This window comes from Camelus ferus, chromosome 25 (genome assembly GCF_009834535.1).
Source record: "Camelus ferus isolate YT-003-E chromosome 25, BCGSAC_Cfer_1.0, whole genome shotgun sequence".
NCBI lineage: Eukaryota > Metazoa > Chordata > Mammalia > Artiodactyla > Camelidae > Camelus > Camelus ferus.
In genome coordinates, this window is record NC_045720.1 from 21,804,680 (window position 1) to 21,825,652 (window position 20,973).

The 20,973-nt window shown below is 30.7% G+C and overlaps 1 protein-coding gene across 1 annotated transcript in view; it reads left to right on the plus strand.

Annotated features, from left to right (window-relative positions):
• CSMD3 (CUB and Sushi multiple domains 3) overlaps positions 1–20,973 on the plus strand; it is a 1,015,135-nt gene that overhangs the window by 949,765 nt on the left and 44,397 nt on the right. Inside the window, 6 exon segments of the mRNA XM_032468125.1 lie at positions 4,424–4,597; positions 7,344–7,517; positions 8,299–8,484; positions 10,388–10,561; positions 12,678–12,860; positions 16,094–16,270. Of these exon segments, the coding sequence (XP_032324016.1) occupies positions 4,424–4,597; positions 7,344–7,517; positions 8,299–8,484; positions 10,388–10,561; positions 12,678–12,860; positions 16,094–16,270 (1,068 nt within the window).

Sequence of the window (20,973 nt, forward strand, 5' to 3'; positions counted from 1 at the left end):
GTCATTTTAACCAAACACTTCTTCCCTTCTCTGTAAAGGAGGCAGCCCTTTTCCCATAATATGAGATGATAACTTATATTCATTCAGTAAGGATACAAAAAACCAGAAAATATTTAATTTTTAAAATGTCTCACGGTAGAAAAGCTATTAAGCAGAAAATTCTTAAAGTTAATCAACTAGTATTCCAAATGAGAATCTTATGTCATTAAGGAGAGACACATTTTCTTCCAGGCATGGTGAAAATAAAAGGTGAAAACTAATTGCTGAAAATTATATGTCTGCACAGTCAGCTGGATTAATTGCTGTAGCAGTTAATTCATTTTCTAAATCATAGGCAATTCTCCTTTCACCTATTTGCTTAAGGTAATGACTGAAGAAGAAAAACAATTTCCACATTTAATATCTTTCTCCCTTAAGATTTCAACATGTGTAATAATACTTCCTATTTAAACTTTTTAAATATCTATTTTTCAAACCTGATTTTAGGCAAAAAGGATTTTTTTTTCTCCTTGATGTTTTCAAATTCATTATAAAAAGCTTCAGTAAAAGAAACTGAATAGCTACTTCTTCTTGCCCCCTTCATTTCATTATTGAAAGCATATTATGATTTATGCTTTACATCTTTTTTCAGAGGCTTCAATAATTTCTTTAATATTAAGAGGATTTATGCTTTATTTTTCTCTAAAATGATTTCAAGATTTGATAGCAAGAATAAAATTAGGTAATAATAAAAATTGTTCTAATAATTATTCACTTGTCTATTGGGAACAAATCTTTGGGCATAATCTTTGTTTGCTAATTTTAAAAGTACTGAACGTTATAAATAGTATCACTAAATTTTTAATTTTTTGTCTCAAATTTTACCATTTAAAAATATGATGTTTAGCAGAAAAGTCTACATCTTAACCATTTAAAACATATTGCTTTGATAATAAGCTTGAAAATATTTATGGTGATACAATCATTATGTGAAACTTAAAAGGGTGTACCTAGAGATTTTGGTTAAAACTCCTTTTTTTCCGCTTTTCAGGAATATTTGTTGATAAGTGTACTTGGAAACCCAGTAACAATAGTTTTTTTAAAGAACACGTATTTATTGGAATATGCTATGAATATTATCTAAAAAAGAAAATGTTAAATAAATTAATCGTTGTGTATTAATATAGGATTAAATAATAAAGTAAAATATTTCTTATTGGTTTCTAATCTGGGTTTGGTTATGCTGATTTCAATGACAGATTACTTAGTTACTTATACATATATGTAAACTAAATTTGAAATACCATATTTTATGACTCTATGCCCTGATGAACTGTTCTTGTATACTATATGTATTACTTATTGATTATTGTATATAGAGGGTGGTTTTAGTCACCTGCTTAGAATCCTGTTTCTGTCCTCTGGAAAGATGGGGCATTGCCTCTCGGTCTATGAAAACAGCAACATTCATTGCATGGGACATAGTACTGACATCTAATATAAACTTAAAAATATGTTGGTAGGAGGAAAGAGCAGTTTTCAAACAAGCAAATCCTAGAATCTTATGCTTTGAATTGACCTTAAGAATTCACGTAGTCCAGTCATTCTTCTCATGATTGCAAACAATTCATTCTTATAATTCCAGATGCTTTGGCTTCAAATGGTCACTAGGATGTGCTTATGATTGTCCCTTTAAGTATAGTACATTTATTCTCAAACTCCCAGCATTGTGTTATGAATTTTTCAATAGGAAGACTTAACAGTAAACACCCATATGCCTACCAGCAGGATTGTACAATTGTCATATTTGTCTATCACATATATATTTATTGTTCCATGCCTCTAATAATCCATCAATTCATCTTATTTTTTGGTGCATTTTGAAGTAAGTTGCAGAATTCAGTACACCTTGCTAAACATTTCAATATACATGTCAGCTAGAGTTCAATATTTGCTCATGGTTCTTGTTTCTTTTTTATAGTGACAAATGACTATATATAGTGAAATGCACATATCATAAGTACACCATTAGATAAGTTTTGACAAATGTGTACACCTGAGTATCTCAAATAAGTTGATAGCTGAAGAACACTACCATTACCTCAGAACGTTTCCTCATGACCCTTTATGGTCAGTCTGCAGCTCTCCTCCTCCTACACACTAAGACAATAATTGTTCTAATTTTTTTACCATATGGCAGTTCTCCCTGTTTTAGAAAATCATATGACTAGAATCCTAAATTATCTACTCTTTCCTTGTAAAACTTCTTTCATTCTCTTTTATCCATGTTCTTGTGTGTATCTGTAAATTTTTTGTAATCTCTGAGTAGAATGCTATTGTATGAATATGAAAAACTTTAGCCATTCCCCTATTGATGGACACATGGACTCTGTCCAGTTTTGGGCTACTGCTGTAGACATTTGTGTAAAAGTCTTTTTGTGGATGTATGCTTTCATTTGTCTTGGATACTCTGGAGTACAATTTCTGGAACAGTTCTGGTTGTCTCACATTTTCTCCAGCATGTGGCATACCCAATCTTTAATTTTAGTCATTCCATCGGGTGCATAAAGGTATCCTAGAGGATTTTAATATGGATTGTCTTGATGACTACAGGTCTAGTACAGATTCTTGAGCTTATTGGCCATATGTAAATTTTCCTTCATGAAGTGCTGACATATCTTTTATATTGAATTGCCTTTTTTATAGGTGTTATTTATATATTCTTTTTTTTTTAATATTTTCTCCCAGGCTATGACTTGCCTATTCATTTTTTAATGATGTCTTAATGAGCTGAAGTTTTCAGTTTTTGTAAAGTCTGTCTTTTTTATTCCCCTTTCTGTTTATTGCTTTCTGTGTTCGTTTAAGAAACCTTTGCTCAATCATAAGTCACAAAGATTTTCTTTCCTATTTTCTTCTATAAGTTTTATAGTTTTAGGTCTTACTTTATGTCTATTGTTTATTTTTAATGTGTTGTATATATTATAAAGTAAGGTTGAGGTTTATTTTTGTTTTCCAGAGAGGTGTTTGTTTCCAGATAGGGACTTTTTATTGAGTAGATTTTATTAAAATGTCTTAAAATTTTGTATGTAAGTCCTCCAAATCCATTTTTTCAAGATGACTTTGGATACTCTATGTCCTTTGTAGTTTCATGTTTTAAAATTAGCTTGTTAATTTTTCTTTTTAAATCCTGATAGATTTATGATCAGAATCATTTGGGGGAGAATTCACATCTAAGAATGTTGTCTTCCAATTCCGAAACATAGTAATGTTAATATATTTATTCATTTATTAAGGCCATGTTGTTAATGCGGTGTATCACATTGATTGATTTGCATATGTTGTGCCATCCTTGCACCCCTGGAAAAAAGTTCTACTTTATCATGCTGTATGATCCTTTTAATGTATTGTTTAATTCAGTTTGCTAATATTTTGTTGATGAGTTTTGCATCTATATTCATAAGGGATATTGGCCTTTAGTTTTCTTTTTGTGTGTGTGGTACCCTTCTACGGTTTTGGTATCAGGGTAATGCTGGCTCATAAAGTAAGTTTGGAAGCTTTCTCTGGTCTTCAATTTTTTTGAAAGAATTTGACAGTAACTATTAAACCTTCTTTGAATGTTTGACAAAATTCACCAGTAAAGTCACATGGTCCTAGACTCTTGTTTATTGAGAGGTTTTTAATTACTGTTTCTATCAGTGTACTAGTGATTGACCTGTTTAGATTTTCTATTTCTTTATGATTCAATCTTGGAAGATTGTATATTTCTAGGAATTCATCCATTTCTTCTAGTTTTTCCAATTTGTTGGTATATAATCGTTCCTAGTAGTTTCTTACAATTTTTTGTATTACTGTGCTATCAGTTGTAATTTCTCCTCTCTAATTTTTGATTGTATTTATTTGAACTCTCCTATTTTTGCAGAAAAAAATTTAGCTTAAGTAATGTTCTCTATTTTTTTCTATTTTCTATTTCCTTGATTTCTGTAAATGTCTTTAACATATTCTTCCAACTACTTATTTTGGCTTTTTTCTCTTCATTATTTTGCTCCTCTCTTTCCTTTTTCTTATGGTGGAATATTGCTTACATCATTGAATATCTTTCCTCTTTTCTAACCAAAGTATTTAACATTGTAAAATTCCTCACTAAACACTACGTTACATGTGTTCCTCAAATTTTGATATGATGTATTTTCATTTTTATACAGATTGAAATATTTTCTAATTTCTCCTAGACTCAAGCATAACTGAAGCGTTTTCTTTTAATTCCTAAATATTTGGGATTTTGCTAAGTATCTTACAGTTATATTTATTTTACATAATTATGTTTACATTATTTGTGGCATGCTTCTAAGTAAATATTTAAAGATTAGTAATGCTATATAGGCATATAAATACACAAATAAAACTTAAATCATAATATTGAAAAAAAATTTTTGACCCATTTCAGCGGGTCACTGTGGAATTCCGGAACTTATTGTGAATGGTCAAGTCATTGGAGAAAATTATGGATATAGAGACACAGTTGTTTATCAGTGTAATCCTGGTTTTCGACTGATTGGTTCTTCAGTGAGAATATGTCAACAGGATCACAATTGGTCTGGTCAACTCCCATCCTGTGTGCGTAAGTAAGCATAGCAAAAGTAATCAGAGACCTCTGTTCACATGAAATTACCAATTATTTGCTTAGGTAAGGTAGAAGATTATATAGACAAACTCACACATATGTATATATGGGTATGTATGTGTGTCTGTGTGTGTATGTATTTAAAGAACTAAGTTCTCACTGCATTTTTTCAGTACTGTGACATACTACTCTTTAAGGTGGGGTGTGTTCAGAGGCATGTAAAACCACCTAATAAGAAAGTGGGAGAAAATACTAGAATGTTTTATCATAAAGAAAAGAAATAAACACTAAAATTCAGCTGTTTTAGTATTTAATATAGGTATATACAGAAGGTACGTTCTTAAATTTTTAGTTATAAGAATTTAAATTTCTTGAGACCACTGTACAGTAGGATCAACAGTGTTGTGATGTGATAACACAAAGTTTTTATAGTAGAAAATTCTTTAGATTTTTTTTGCTAATAATTATGTTGCTACAGCTGTTGCATCAAAAGCAGAGCCTGATGGAGTAGTAGGGAAAAATCATCAGACATGACATGGAAAACAATTGTTCTCACTTTATTTCCATTTCTAATTATGTAAGCTAATGCAAATTATTTAATATCTCTGGGCCCTAATTCCCTTATGTATCAAGTGAATGGTTAACAGTGTTTATTATTTTGATCCTTTTTAGCTTGAAAATTCATCATACCTATTGTATTCTTAAATACATCAAGATTATTATATACACAGTGAATATTTTATTTTATATTTTATTACAGATGACTGTATTAAATGCTTAAAATTATTTAAAAGTTTATTTTGAAACACTATTTCCACTATTTTCAAATTCATACAAAGTTATGTTACTATACATAATTTTGGAATTGTTTTAATGAAAGATCTCACTAGTTTAACAAATAGCCATCTGATTTTTAAGTTAATTTAGATATGAATTCAAACATGAAAGATAAAATGAATTTTAAAATAATGCCTTTTTATTATTATTCTTTAAATATACCTGCTCTGCACATTTGTGGTTTTAAGGCATCTCTTCTTATATGTATGATATGGATTTGCCTATTGTGCTTTTATTGTGACAGTTATACTATAAAAACAAGGTTACAATTGAATAATAACTCTAGTTTTTTTTTTCATACTCCAGCAAATCCCCAGCAGTACACAGTGTTTCACATCACAATCTCCTATTTTGCACCAGAAAGTAAATTATCCATATATTTCTTTTTTCTCCTAATAATTTCAATCACCAATTACTGATGTTTATATTAAAATTTGTGTTAGAAAATGAGAATGGGCATTGTAAATATGTTGCAATTGTAAGATTATAGGATCAAAAGATATAGATTTTGGAGGCTTCAGAGAAATAATGCATAGGGCTTTTAGTGTGGCTTCACAGGAAATATTTAATTTGTGGCTAATTATATCCGTATTTATAAATTCCGTTATTGTCAGTTTCTTATCCAATCAACAGAAATTTATTGGAGTTCTAGTTTCATGGAAGATACATTAGAATGATGAGATTTATTAGGATCATATAGAACATATAGTCAACAAAATTGCTTTTATAAGATGTGTGTGCACACACACAGACCATCCAGTTATTTTAAGACAGCAATATGATGCTTGAGTCTATCCTAGATTTTTTTGCCTTTCGTTTTTATAAAAGCATAGCCAACTAATATCACTATTTTTCTTGCTTAATAACTGAGACTGTAAATGGAAATTGGCTCTTGGAGTAAAACTGGTTTCTTTATTGACAATTTTAAACAAGAATAAGATGCAGTTAAATTTCCAAATGAGTAGGTTGTCATTAACCTACAGCTGCAAATTAATTGCTGTTGGGTCATTCTGAAAATACTAACAGTGACTATGGTCATTCACTGTGCCCAATTATGAAGCAGTATTACTGGAGTTGTTATGATTAATAAAATGAGATAATGCAATAAAACAGCTTATAGAAATAATGTTTGGAAAAAGCCAATACTGCATAAAATCTAGAGAAGAACTATAACATTAGAAGGACTTAGATAATTAATCTTATTGATACCATTATTTCTAAACAAAACTGTGCTAAATTAGCAAATATCAATATTGAAGAAAATATACCAGTAAGGTTGATTGATTTAGGAAATGTTAATATTGGTATTTCAAAATATTAAGGAGAATTCTAATACAGCATTATGCATTATTTTATAATTATCCACATTATGTAGTCACATTAAACTATTCTTCAAGCACACTTTTGCTTATCTATTGTTCATAAAAATGATTGTATAAACAATACTAAAAGAAACTTTTAAAATTAAATACAAAAAACTACTTTCATGAATCTTTAGTTCTTAAATTTAACTAGAAAAGGAAAATTGGGTCAGTTTCATTCCTTTCTGCTATTAACTAGTGACATGAACTTCGATCATTCCCAGATTTCTTTGAATTTCAGTATTCTTCCTTAAAAAGAAACAGAGTGAAAGGGTACCTTGGAACTTAAAATATCTATGTACCACTTGCATAAAATCATCACAATTATAAGTAATTATCTACTTACTAATATAATGCTTGTACTATATTAGAGTATTTTGGCATTTTAAATTGCTCTTTTGTATTAGTAAAATTATTTTAAGAATATTTTCATATAAAAGTGGCCTTCTTTTCACATTGTTTGAAATGATTAAGTATAATTTTATGTGATAATTGATAACCAAATATTCTGTTTTGTGTCCCCCACCTCACCCCATTGCTATTAGCTGTGAGCTGTGGTCACCCTGGTAGTCCAATTTATGGAAGAACAAGTGGAAATGGGTTCAACTTTAATGATGTGGTGACATTCTCTTGCAATATTGGGTATCTTATGCAAGGGCCAACAAAGGCTCAGTGCCAGGCCAACAGACAGTGGAGCCATCCTCCACCAGTATGCAAAGGTAAAAGTCTAACTATATTCCAGCTTATAGCACAGTAATAATGTGTCTGCATAAACACAGATGATGACATTTGAAACAACTTGAGTAGAGCAGTAGACAGTTTTCAGCTAATAAAACAAAAAGATTTCATACTGATGTCATCTCATTAGTAGTGTTTTCTTTTTACTTAATTTTTAAATTTTTTAAAGTTAAAACTGGTAGACTTTATTTCAGCTGCTTAATTGTATTGTACCTATTTTATTGCTGCATATAAAGTCATAGAGATCATTTGTACTTGCAGTTTGCTTCATTATTAATGGAACTTATTTTTTTAATATTTTTCTTCATATTTTTGGAAAAAAATTTTGGTGGCCTGAATTACCATGATACCTGCCTTGAAGGATTATTTATTGTTTTCTCCATAGAAACAGATTAAAGAGAATTGTTTTATGTTTTTTCCACTTGCAGAGGTATAATATACTTCATGTTGTCAATAAAATACAACCAAATTATCATTTAGCTCCATTATTTAATGGTTTAACTACAGCTTGAAAGCTATCATTCATAGTATTTATGGAGTTGCTATTGTTCAAAACAATTTTGCAGGAAAGTTTTCCTATTTCCAGTATTTTCAGCCACACAAATTTCATTCCGTTATCTACATAGTTCATATGTTAATTTTATTCTTTGAATCCTTGGTTGGTTTGATTAAATTTACCCTTGAAACTAAGTTTTTAATGGAAATTATATAGGTATATGTATATTATTCCAAATATAATTTCAAAATTTGTCATTTGTTTAGTGGTCAACTGTTCTGATCCTGGAATTCCAGCCAACTCCAAAAGAGAAAGTAAAATAGAACATGGCAATTTCACCTATGGTACAGTGGTATTCTATGACTGCAATCCTGGATATTTCTTATTTGGATCTTCAGTTTTGATATGCCAACCTAATGGACAATGGGACAAACCTTTACCAGAATGTATCAGTAAGTAGATAATGTGAACTCTTCCTCGAGAAAATGCCACGGGAGCAACATGGACAATTATTGTCTTTATAAAGTATCTAGAACTATGTATCAGAAGGAATTATATTGATTGTATCATTTTATTGTTCCAAAACTGCACTTTTCTATACTCTGCCAATTCAATGCCCTAATTTATAAATATTAATGTGATTTGTATTTCTTCATCATCCTTTGATTTTGAACCGTCATAGTGCAGATAGAATATTAAAAGCAGATATATTTCATACTCTATGATAATTCTATCCCATGAGAGGCAACTACATTTTTTTTTGCACTGGTATTTCAAATTTCACTTAAGGCAAAATTGTCTTAATATAAACAGCTACTAAGCCTTCAGAATACTTAAGAATTTAGACAAAAGTGTTTCTTAAAATTTATTGATTTTAAGTACTTATAATTTACAGACACATTCATATATACAGTGTTAATACATATCATCTTTCAAGTCAGTTAGCATTTGAGTGCATTTTGTTATATATTGTGTTGAAGTTGTAGAATATAAATAAAAATAAACTACCGCAGAAATGCATATAATTATGATGTAAAGTGAGAAAATAATTTAACAGAAATAAATGGAAATTATGAGGACATAGAGAAGTGAACATGTGTAATTCAGTCAATTTTTAGGTCTCAGATATAGTTACATCTCAGAGTTGATGAATCCTGGACATGGTAGGAAAGAGAAGAATTTTATAGATTGAAGGAGTAGTATATCAAGAAATCATTGTGCAAGTAATTTCTGATTATACTAAATTGCTATATTATAAATGTGTTTTATGATTATGTTTTATTTAGAGGCACTTTATTTACATGGGGTAAGATTTTTTGAAAAATTTATGACATCATTCATTTACTCTATGAACTAACAAAAGAAACAAAACTTTGTACAGTGTCTGTACAATTTTAGAGTCTATGCAGATTATCAAGTCAATTGTTGATCCTCTGCTTAAAATGTATTTGGTTCCTTTTTGTGGACTGAGTAGTCTAGTGGTTTAAGTAATTCATTTACTTAGGCTTGTGTGACCACAACATTAATCTTTTGTAGGACATGTAAGCATAAACTTCTTCAGGTTTCCTTAGCTCTACTTTTTGCCTTTCCTTTATTTCCTCTGGCACTCCCTGGTAGTGTGCTAAGTATTCAGGGGTTTTATTAAGTTTATGTCCCCTTGTGGCTATTTAATACTCTAGAGTCATATTGCACTCATTATTTTTTCAAGTTACAACTAAAAGGGGATACAGAGTAAATTCCTAAGCTACCTCTAGTTTATAAAGAGAAATCTTGATGTATGAACATCTGATTCTGCTATGCTTAGCTGTGTTTTGATTGACAAGCTACTGCGTATTTTCTTTATAGAGCATAATTTATTCATTAATGGCCTGGAATAGAACATTATGTGTAGTCTAGATTGTGTGTCACAAATCCATCTTCATTTCATCTCTTTTACCATCAAAGTTTTTTCTCTTTTAATTTCTGTATGTCCTTATTTAGCGAATTCACATCACTACTCTCCCTAACTTGCACATCCTGGCCCAGACACATTCCTGCTTCAAACCCATGAACATATGCCTGTGCCACATACTCCCCACCCCCACACATACAGACTTATACTGACTCAGTCATTGAAGCTTACTGACAGTGTTCCTTTAAACTCATGCTCAGGGTGAGTGGGCTAACAGAATAACGCCTAGAGCTAAAACTTACACTTTATTTTTAAAAAGTCAGCTTTCACATAGATGTTTGATTTCTGGAGATTGTGTGTATTAGAGCAGATAATTTACTTCTGATTTATTTCATAAAATGTTTGTGCAGGTTGTTCGATAGGAGATATAAAAAAATTTTATATTCAATAATTATGTATTGTAGTGATTGACTGTGGACACCCTGGAGTTCCTCCCAATGCAGTCCTGTCTGGTGAGAAGTATACCTTTGGGTCCACTGTTCACTATTCCTGCACAGGAAAGCGTACCCTTCTAGGCCAATCATCAAGAACTTGCCAGTTAAATGGCCATTGGAGTGGATCACAGCCTCATTGTTCAGGTACCACTTGGAAAGTTGGACAGTGTGTGTTGGAAATTACATTATTATTATTATTAGGGATATATAGATAAAGCAATCTGAAGAGATACAATACATTTCTCTTTTAAAAATTTCATGAGAGAAGCTGTAACATTGCACGTTATTGCAATTATTCCTAAGGTAATATAAATTTAGAGCACAAATTAATACTGATCATGTAGATGTTTTAAACTGTGTTGTATCTAATGTAAGTGGTTTTAGGATGCTACTTGTGAAGTGTTATTATTCATTAAAATAGCTAATCACTCAAGCTTAAGTAGCTATTCCATTTTTGCAGATACCAAATACAACTTTCCCCAGAAGGCAGTGTTATTTCAGTGATTTCCTGTTAGAGTTCAGTTCTTTGTAAACTGAACTTTGTAAGCAATCAATTATTTAATGGCATAATTTTAAAATAAAGTCCTAAATATTTTAAATTAAACTAAGCCAACAAATTTTATGAATGCTATTTATCTATCCTAACTTTCTTTGTTACTAACAGGCAACATGTAACTCTTGAGTCTCTATATCCCCAATAGAGTTATCTTAGAATAAGTGAATTTTGTCTGTTTTTAACTAATAATTTGTTCACAGAGTATTTGATAAATCTTTTCTGAGCTGGTTTTCTTTAAAAATGATATTTTAGTTTAAGATCTGTGATGTTTCCCTATTTGATACTATTTATTCTGTTTATTTTTACCCACTGACCAGATATTGGTGCTGATTTTTCTGCCTGTATCGTCCATTATCTTTATATTATCTTATCTCTGTGGGGATCTTACTGATGACTTATTAGAAGTTGTTTCATGTCGTTTTTCCTTTAGGGGAAAAGTTGCTAAGTGGTTACTTAGTTTCAGGTTTTCTTTGTCATTGCGGTTAATCCTTATGAAGTAATGCCTAGGACTTCAAATTTAATCTATAGATTTTGAAAGCTATTTTTAATGTAACTATAAAACTGACTTTAATGAATTAAAACTCTTATCTTGGTGTAACTTACAGTTAACTCACTCAGATAGCTGGTAATATGTATAAATACAGAAGCTCAATCTCTGTCTCTCTCTTTCACACACACACACAGAAACACAAATGGATTAGGAAACTACTACTGAGTTGTAAAACAACAAAATGTATACACATATATTTAAAAGTGAAACACTGACCTTAAGTTTTTATATGGTCGTTAATGTTACATCACATGCAGATGAGGTATAGAGGATTCCAAATACACAGGGCATGTCAAAAAAGGCATCTAGATAGACAGAAAGCACTTTCAATGCTCATGTATTCAACTTTCTCTTTCTTTTTTTCCTATGTTTTTCTGTTTCTCTGTATCTCCCTATCTCTGTCTCTTTCAGTCTCTGTCTCTCTTAATGTATACTAATACTGTGGCAACTTTTATTAGAATTATTTAAGAAATGATAAAGGGACTGAGTAAACCCTTAACACTATAATCAAAACATAAACACTTAGCCATGAACAAAATCCTTATTAAGAACTTAAGTCAGAATTTATAGTCTTTGTTTACAATTTATTTTTATATTCTAATGTATGAGAAGTATGCAATTCATTCATCTTTGGTCTGTGGTCATTGGCAGAGAAGATTAGGGGGGTGAAAATTTAGACTAGAAATACAATTATTTTAACATTTACAATTTCCTGCACATCATAGTTCTAATTTAACAGAAACTGATTTTAATTCAGAAAGAAAGATGAAAATTACCAAATCCACTTCTTCAGTTTTAGTTTTCTAAATCCATTCTCATTTGAGCTCATAGTACTGTCAATTTTAAATTTTCCATTAGCTTGCTTGTGAACTAGGTTTTGGAAGTACTAATGAAATATTTTTAACTTATTTAATGTCTTCAGATATCACTGATACAGAAAATTACACTATACTCTTCAACTATTTTCTTTTTCCTTTAGGCTTTTTCTTATGACTGGAGTCAGATGGACGTATAAATTATGATTTTACCCAGTCAATTTGTTGTGTTAAAACACAACATGCACCAAAAAATATGCCTACAAGAGTGATGGACTAAGCCATAAACTTAGTAAATGTTTTTTGAAATAAGTTAACCTGAACTGTACTGAATTGCAGGTGATGCTACTGGTACATGTGGGGACCCAGGTACTCCCGGGCATGGCTCTAGACAGGAAAGCGATTTCAGAACCAAAAGTTCTGTACGTTTTGCCTGTGATATTGGTTATATTCTTCATGGCTCAGAAGAAAGAACATGTTTAGTCAATGGCAGCTGGACTGGAAGGCAGCCAGAATGCAAAGGTAATCTCAAATGGAAACTAATTGTACTGAGAGTGTATCAAGTTCAGTTGGGTGCTGCTAGTGAAGTTGCTCCCCCTAGTTCTCCATGTCCTCAACCATGGCTGACCCTATCCTGTAAGAGAAATATGGTAGGTAATAATTATTAAATGATTTAAAATATCTTTCATGAGTCATTTATACACTAGACATTGTTCACATTACAGCAGATATCTAGATTGGAAAAGTTAAAAGTATTCATTAAAAATATTTATCCCCCCCCTTTATCACAGTGCTCTGTATTGTAGACACCATTAGGAAAACATTAGGTTGTTCTTACATCAACGTTACCTCACGACCTGTTTTAGTTTTCACATTTGTAGAAATGGAAAAAATATAGACAGATGCCTAAGTATAAATGAGATTTTTATTTATAGATATTGGTAGTGACTAGAATTCTTAAAATTTGAGATGTTAAATAAAATTGTTAATTGTCCTCACTCGGTTAACATAATTACATCTTTACAAGATGGCTAGAAAATGAAATATTGCAGGAAAATTAACCTTTTAATTTAAATCATTCTTTCTGAGATTATTTTAGTGCAAAAACTAAACTTGCAAAGGTATGTATGAAACTTACTTGATGTTACACTAAATGTATTAGTTTTATAAACAGAAAACAATTCCCAGTAAAATCTTCTTGACTGTTTTTTGATTAACTATATTTCAGAAACTTTCTATTTTGTTTAAAATTAGTATCCATATTCTAGGAAAGATAGCTTTTGTTTTTTAACTGGACCAAATTTAATAATCTTAATTAAGAGGGAATTGCCACTTAATTTCTAAGGAGAAAGGGAAAGGAGTTGGGGAACAAAACTGCTGAGCAAAAGACAGGAAGTAATACTAAACTGTTCACTTTATTTCTCAAATGTTTTTTTCAAAGGCCAAGTCTTTGTAATGATGTTGTACATTATATGGGTGATAGCTCAGCTAATCCGTTGTTCAGCTAAACTGCAAAATATTTTTAGATGAAATGCAACCTGATGCTGTGTTTATTTTGTTAGTATACACATTACAGATAAAACAGAACTGGGAGTTGTAGCAAATATAATAGAATTTATATTTTCTCATAAAATGGAGCTCATAAAAATCACTTAGAAAAACTAGATTCTAGTAGTTGTATGGAAAGAATAAATGAACAGAAAATGCAGAAGAGCAAAAAAATTATAAACTATAGAAAGAAGTCTGCATAACTAAACATCAAAGCATCATTTTTCACCTGTTTCATCATTTTTCAATTTAATATGAAATTGTAGTGTACGTACAACAAAGTAGAACTTTAAAACATTTCTAGAGTTATTTTGTTACATTTTAGATTAATTTGTTTAAAACGCATATATATTCATAGAATATATATAGCTAATTTATTAACTTCACTTTTGAGGATTTATTTCCTAAAGAAAATAAGAATATTAAGGGAAACACAATAGCATAAAAATGCAGTATTTTTATTTCTAATTGACTATAACTAGCAACAATGGGAACCAATCTGACAACACTAGGAAACATATTACATAAGCAGTTGTACATTTACATAATGTAATAGTGTATAATCAATAAAAATACTAGAATAAAGGGAATGAAGCAATATGAGAAAATGTAAATCATATAAAACTTAGCTAAAAAATAAGATTTAAAATTATGTACTCTATTAAAATCATGGGGAATGATACTCACATGAGAGAAAGAATAAAAGTCACTACACTAAAAATGATAATAGGGACAGAATGGTGAAATTTGTAGTTTTTTATTCTTTTTATTCCAAATGTTTTGTTATGTTATATTTCTTTAGTAATTAACAATAAAATATAAAACTTTCCTAGAATGCAATGGGTAAAACACATGTGAAAATTAAAATAGCAAATGAATGTGTTAAAATATCTTAATATCATAAATGCGAAAATACAGATTTAAAGAGTGGAGCATGTTTTTACAAACTGACAAGGTTTTTAAAATGATGGCATGTGGTATTAGAGAGGATGTGTGAAAATAAGCAGACTTTTATGCTATTGATACAAGTGTGTATTCTGTTATCTTGGGTAACTAAAAGATTTTTTTTCAGAAATTAAAATTATCCAGAAATTCCACTTTCAGAAATTTATCTTAAAAACAGAACTAATGTACATAGTTGTATATGTAACCTAGAGTATATTACAACCAAAAATGATAGAGAAAGTAAACTAACCTAAATTTCATGTTTATCAGCAGGAGGTTGGTTAGGTAAATTATGAATATATATATATAAATGGAAAAGTATCCAGTTACTAACCTTTGTGAAAGAAAGAGGCCCTAATTGTAATGTGTGAAATGTATACACACATGTACAAATATAAAGCATCACTACAAAGGATAGGCAAAATTAAATGTTTAAGATGCAGCAAGGGATACATGTAGTATTTTCTGAAACTATAATTACAACTCATATTCATACAGGTGGCCTTATATTCTGTAAAGTATTAAAAATTTTTTTGTATTACAACAAAATTAGGTATTACATTTGACATAGGCGTGCTTTTAAGATATTTTAAAAATGCACTTATGCCATTGACGGCAAAAAGTTAAACATAATGCAGAATGATTATATAAGGTATTTTGGTTCATAACCCCTATTTAGGATGTGTTGAAAATTTACAGAATATCATCCCTAGAATTAAGCTACTTTGTTTTTACTCAGTTTATTTTTTGTAAATATTGGTCCAGAAATAGAGATTATAAGGTTTTAATGCAAATCAGTTATATACTTTTATAAATAAAAACATACATAGATGCTTATATTTAAATTGTGTGTTTTATATCTGCTCTCTTACAAGTATAATGACAATAAGCCTTTGATTCTTATTACATATCTTCCAATTTTTCATGATTTGCTTTTTAGGCAGAGACTCTTAAAATCGTTTGAAAGATTTTGTGGTACCCAAAGGCAATGCACAGCAATTACTTATCTGTGCAAAGTTTTTACCAAAACAACTAACAAATTTTTTTTTTTAAATCTATTATATGACTTGCATCCCAGTAAGTAAACTAATTAAATTAATATAAATTCATCTTGAATTTCAACTACTTATAAAAGATAATTCAATGCTTTTTTTAAGAGGGGTTTTGTAGCTCCTTTGGATAATCTGAAACAATCATTTAGTCCTTAACTTTTTTGTGAAAGGACTCTTTCTATATATGCTCTTAATCATTTTGTTTCATAGCTGTTCAGTGTGGTAACCCAGGGACAACAGCCAACGGAAAAGTCTTTCGGATTGATGGCACAACATTTTCTAGTTCAGTCATTTATTCCTGCATGGAGGGATATATCCTTTCTGGACCTTCAGTTAGGCAATGCACAGCCAATGGAACATGGTCTGGAACTTTGCCTAACTGTACAAGTAAGTTTCTTCTCAATATTTTGAAACATCACTAGTTATGTGATAAATATTTATGACTATATAAACATGTATGTGTGTGTTTTTGTAATTAATCAAGCCATGCAAGGTTTTGAATATTTGTGTTGTCTTTCAGATTAAAAGATGATAGTAGTGTTATGGTTCTAGTATATACCAGTGAGTTTAAGAATCAGTTGGCTTGCCAAGGCATTAAATGTAATTTTACAGTATGTTAAGAATAGAAGTGTATTAGCAGCTGTAATCGCAGGTAAAAACACAAAAAAAAAATCGATTTTGTTTTGCCAATCTTACACATATTGATAGCTGACTTGGTTTTTAAAAAAGAAGGCTGATTATTTATGGATTCTTTCTCTATTATAAGAAGTCCTGGTGGCTGATTTGCCCTCTTGAGATGTTAAAAAAATATGCCGTTTTAGAAATTCAATATCATAATGAAACCACCTACTTGAGGGATTTTTTTTTTAATTTATTTTAATTTCTCTACACAAACTAATACATATATACAATAAAATAAAATTTAACCAGCAATAATATATCCATTGGAAAATCATGGTTGCTTATATTTATTAAGAAGAACTGTAGTGGCATTATGTAAGTCATGAAATGTTTTAAAAGAAGAGCTGTTTTAAGATGTGTTCAGAGACTCGAGGAGTCATGAGAAGGTGCTTTAGCCTCTGTAGTGAAATAGGCTCTTGAGAGACTAATGGGAGTGCCTTGTATATTGCAATTTGGACAGAGTATACTTTTGCTATAGGGGCCCTCATTAAAAGTAGGCCCATTTGTAAATATAAACATAAATGGGCTTAAGTAAAATTGGTAAGTGAAGAACATGTTGCTTTCAGGACCCAAAAAGGTGTTCAGCTTATTTTAATGCTGCTGAGAAACAACAGTTCTTGACAGTATCTTTGGTGGAGTAGCTCTTGGCTGACCTAAGAATTCCCAGAAATTTGCTGAGAAGACAGGCCTTATACTATGTGTGCGCCAATGATCCATCCCCTTCCTTTTTTCCCTTAGCTCCTTTGTGAGTATTTGTATTTCCTGAATGAATGGCTGAAATGAATCAACTCAGAGGAGGATGTCATCAAAGGAATGCCATGTCATATTTGTGATTCTGGAGAAAGACGGTTGTAGTTAATATCTTGCCTGCAAACATTGAGTGTGATGACAGGGCTGTTGAGATACCCTTTGTGTATTATGTCTCTTCGAAGCTGAAGTCAAACTATGGCTGAAAGGTTGTTGAAATAAGCACTGAATAGAACATATCAGCAAAACCTGTAATAGCAAAATATTTCCCAGTTGTTGGTTTGAGTCAGTAATAAGTTAATATTCCTGGCCCTATGTCAGTGCCAGATATTGTTACCTCTGATCTTTGGGGTAGTTATTTACTCCACCTTGAGCAGTCATCCTATGGCTGTGTAAGTACTTGGTGAATACCCAAGGAGTTTTCTCCCTAGGTCTCCAGAGATCTCTCCCTGGGCATGTTCTCTTTTTTACTTTGTCTCACAAAGTCTATCCACTTTCTTCTCTCTAGTCCGATCCATCTTTTCAACACAGGGAGTCAGCTGGACTCTGCATGAAGTCCTTCTCTCTGTTCCCTAGCCTGAAAACTCTCTTAAGGCAGTAAGACAGGGCAATCATAGGACTCATAGGAGTGTTTCCTGTCACTCAAGGATCACTGTGCTTTGCTTCCTGAAGACACCTGGTTTTCTGTTTGTTTGCTTGTTTTTGTTGTTTCAAATTGAGAGCCAATTCTTCCTTTTTTCTTCACCTTGAAGAAGTTCTCCCACTTGTTTTGAAAATGCCTCAATGTTGTAATAGTGAGTAAGCTAACAATTAAGAAATATACTGTAATGTTTCCATACTGCACCACCTCATCTGACCCTTTAAAACTCTTACCCAGTACCCTGTAAATATTAGCTCTAATGACACATTTGGCAACAGCCTTCTCAGGACAGTTCATCCTCAAGTCCCTTTTTGGCTAAAACTGATCTCTCTATACTATAAAACCCTTTTATGGTAATTCCTTATACCACTAAACTGTAAACTTCATAGGACAGTAGTAACCGGGGCTGTTTTATCTCGTCGATCCTCTTGGGTGGAACCCAGCACCCGAAACTTAAGTGTGACTGAGTAAATAGTTATTGACTGACTTAAATATCTCATATGAATTTTATTTTAGCTACTAGTATGCATGATTACCATTCCACTCCGTTTTAAAATACTTGCAGAGAGGGCTTGTAATTTTATAAATAGCACTTGGTTACGATATATAGTATGTTTTCAATATACAGTTATGTAAAAGACTTAAATAATGAATATATTCAGCATAAAGGAAATCTGCTGAGTGGCACTTTTGTCCACATTGAATAGCAATTTCATTTATTCATGGATAAATACCTAACTCTTTTATTCAAGATGTTTTCCAGTTTTAACAAAGTAAAGATAAACAAGTAAACATACCCTAATTCTAGAGATTGAAAATTACATCTTTTGTTGTTGTTGTTGTTTTTACTGAATTGTCTTTGTTTTTCCTTCGGAATTTTTAACTAAGTAATAAAACATTCAATTCAAGACAGACAAGTAGCAAATAACATATCAAAATTATAATGAAAGTCTCTTTTTTATGTCAATTCTTCAAGGAGAAATATTGTGTTAAGATATTTCAAGCGTTAACTTTTAGATGATGAATTGCTTAAACTAAAAACTGAGAATTTAGCAGTTGATTTACTTTATAGGCAAAAAAATTGCTAACACCTCAGTAGCAAACCAAACCAAAAGCAAAAATAAAAGTATTCTCAAAAAAGGAATACAGAGAGAAGTTTCAGTGGAAATTAAAACAGATTAAACTTCTGTAATTAAAGAATCTAACATACTGAAAACTTTTGTATGTAGTGATCAGTTAACTAGAACCAGTGTTTCAGAGTCCTTCTCATTAATATTCAGTGAAAGTTAATTTAAATATATGATTGATAGAATCATGTAATTTATGGAACTGGAAGATTTGTGTCATAGATTTACATGCATGGGTCAGGATACTGAGGTACCATATCATTTAACTGACTTATTGACTGCTCATCACTAAACAGTTATTCCTACCATCTAAATGGATGAAATTTCCCATTTGCTGAATTTATTTCTTATACATACCAGAGATGTTAAATTCAAATAAAATGTATTTCTAGTGAATTTTTATTTAATACCTTTTCTAGGCACTATTTTTCTAGTTACCTATATCCAAGGACCTAAATATGAATTCAGAATGAATTAAATTAGGTGTGAAAAAAAATTAAAATATTGGAGTAAATTTCCAAACCAAATTCCTGATTCCAATTTTTGGAAAACCCATCTTAATAATATAAAACATGCCCTTTTTTTCTCTCCATTCAAAGTGTTATTAGTTTTGTTCATTATGAATAATATTTGTCATTGAGTATTTACCATTTGTGGAGTTGTGTTAAGTGCTTTACACAAATTCTCTCACTTAGTTCTCGTAAGAAATCTATAAACTATATACTATTATGCTTTTATTTCATATTTGAAGAAATAATACCTTACAGAGAAAAATACAACTTTCTTTCCCATGATAACACAGCTAGTAAATGTAGGATCTAAGATTTAAACCCAAGTCTGTTTGACTCAGGAAGCAATGTTCTCAGGTTCACTTCATTCTCTCTTTTTGTATTTTGTCTCCTTTCTGTTTTCTTTGCTTCCTGTTTACACTACAATGGTCAAATATATTTGACATGAAAGAAATATAGGACATTGCTTATAAGACATATAGAAATGTTCTTTTAATGTATAGCCTATTCCTCTCCAACTTTTCCAATTTTTCTGCACTTACCAATTTCAGTTCTTCAGTTATATCATTTTTTAATGAGATGACCACTTGTAAAATTTGTTTTTGCTCAACAATATTTTCCACTTAAAATTGCAGTTTTCTCTATATATCTTATCAATAATTTTTTGTTTATCTTACGATCAAGCGTTCAAACATACAGTACAAATATAAGTCAACAATAAATCTGCAAATCTTGAAAGATGAAATATTTCAGTGTGATGAGTCCAAATAAATGAGGGGGAGTACTGCTGAATTACTTATGTAATAATAGAAGAGGGGATCTGCTAGATTCAGGACAATATCAATTTAAAGAGATAAAACCAACAAGACTGATGATATAACAGATGTTTCAATATAGGATGATTTGAATAGGGAAGAATTAATAAAAGCCCTTTAGAAAAAATAGAAGCATTAAAATATAGTTGAATAAATTATCCATTTGCAATGCTTGGATAAAAGTAAGATATAAAGAATTGAATTCTATTTGGATTTTTCCTACTTCTTTAAAACAAAATTTTGGTCACTTTAAGTGTTTCAGCACTCCCCCTGGACTAGCCATCCTTAGGCCACCAGTTCCTCCTGCATAGTGATAATCAGAGGAGTGATCCAATTTTTAGAATATTATTTAATTTTTAACTTATTATAGTATAGAGCTATATCTCAAATATAGTATAAATGAAAAAGTAAGAGAACTCTGGGTATTTACTATAGTTGGATGACTTATGGATCCAGTTAGTAAAATATAATTTATTCAGGACCTACTATAATTGGGCACTTTGCCAGGAACTGAGAATAAAGTGTTCAGTAAGGTAAATCCCTGGTCTCTAATATTTCACAGGTGGTGAAG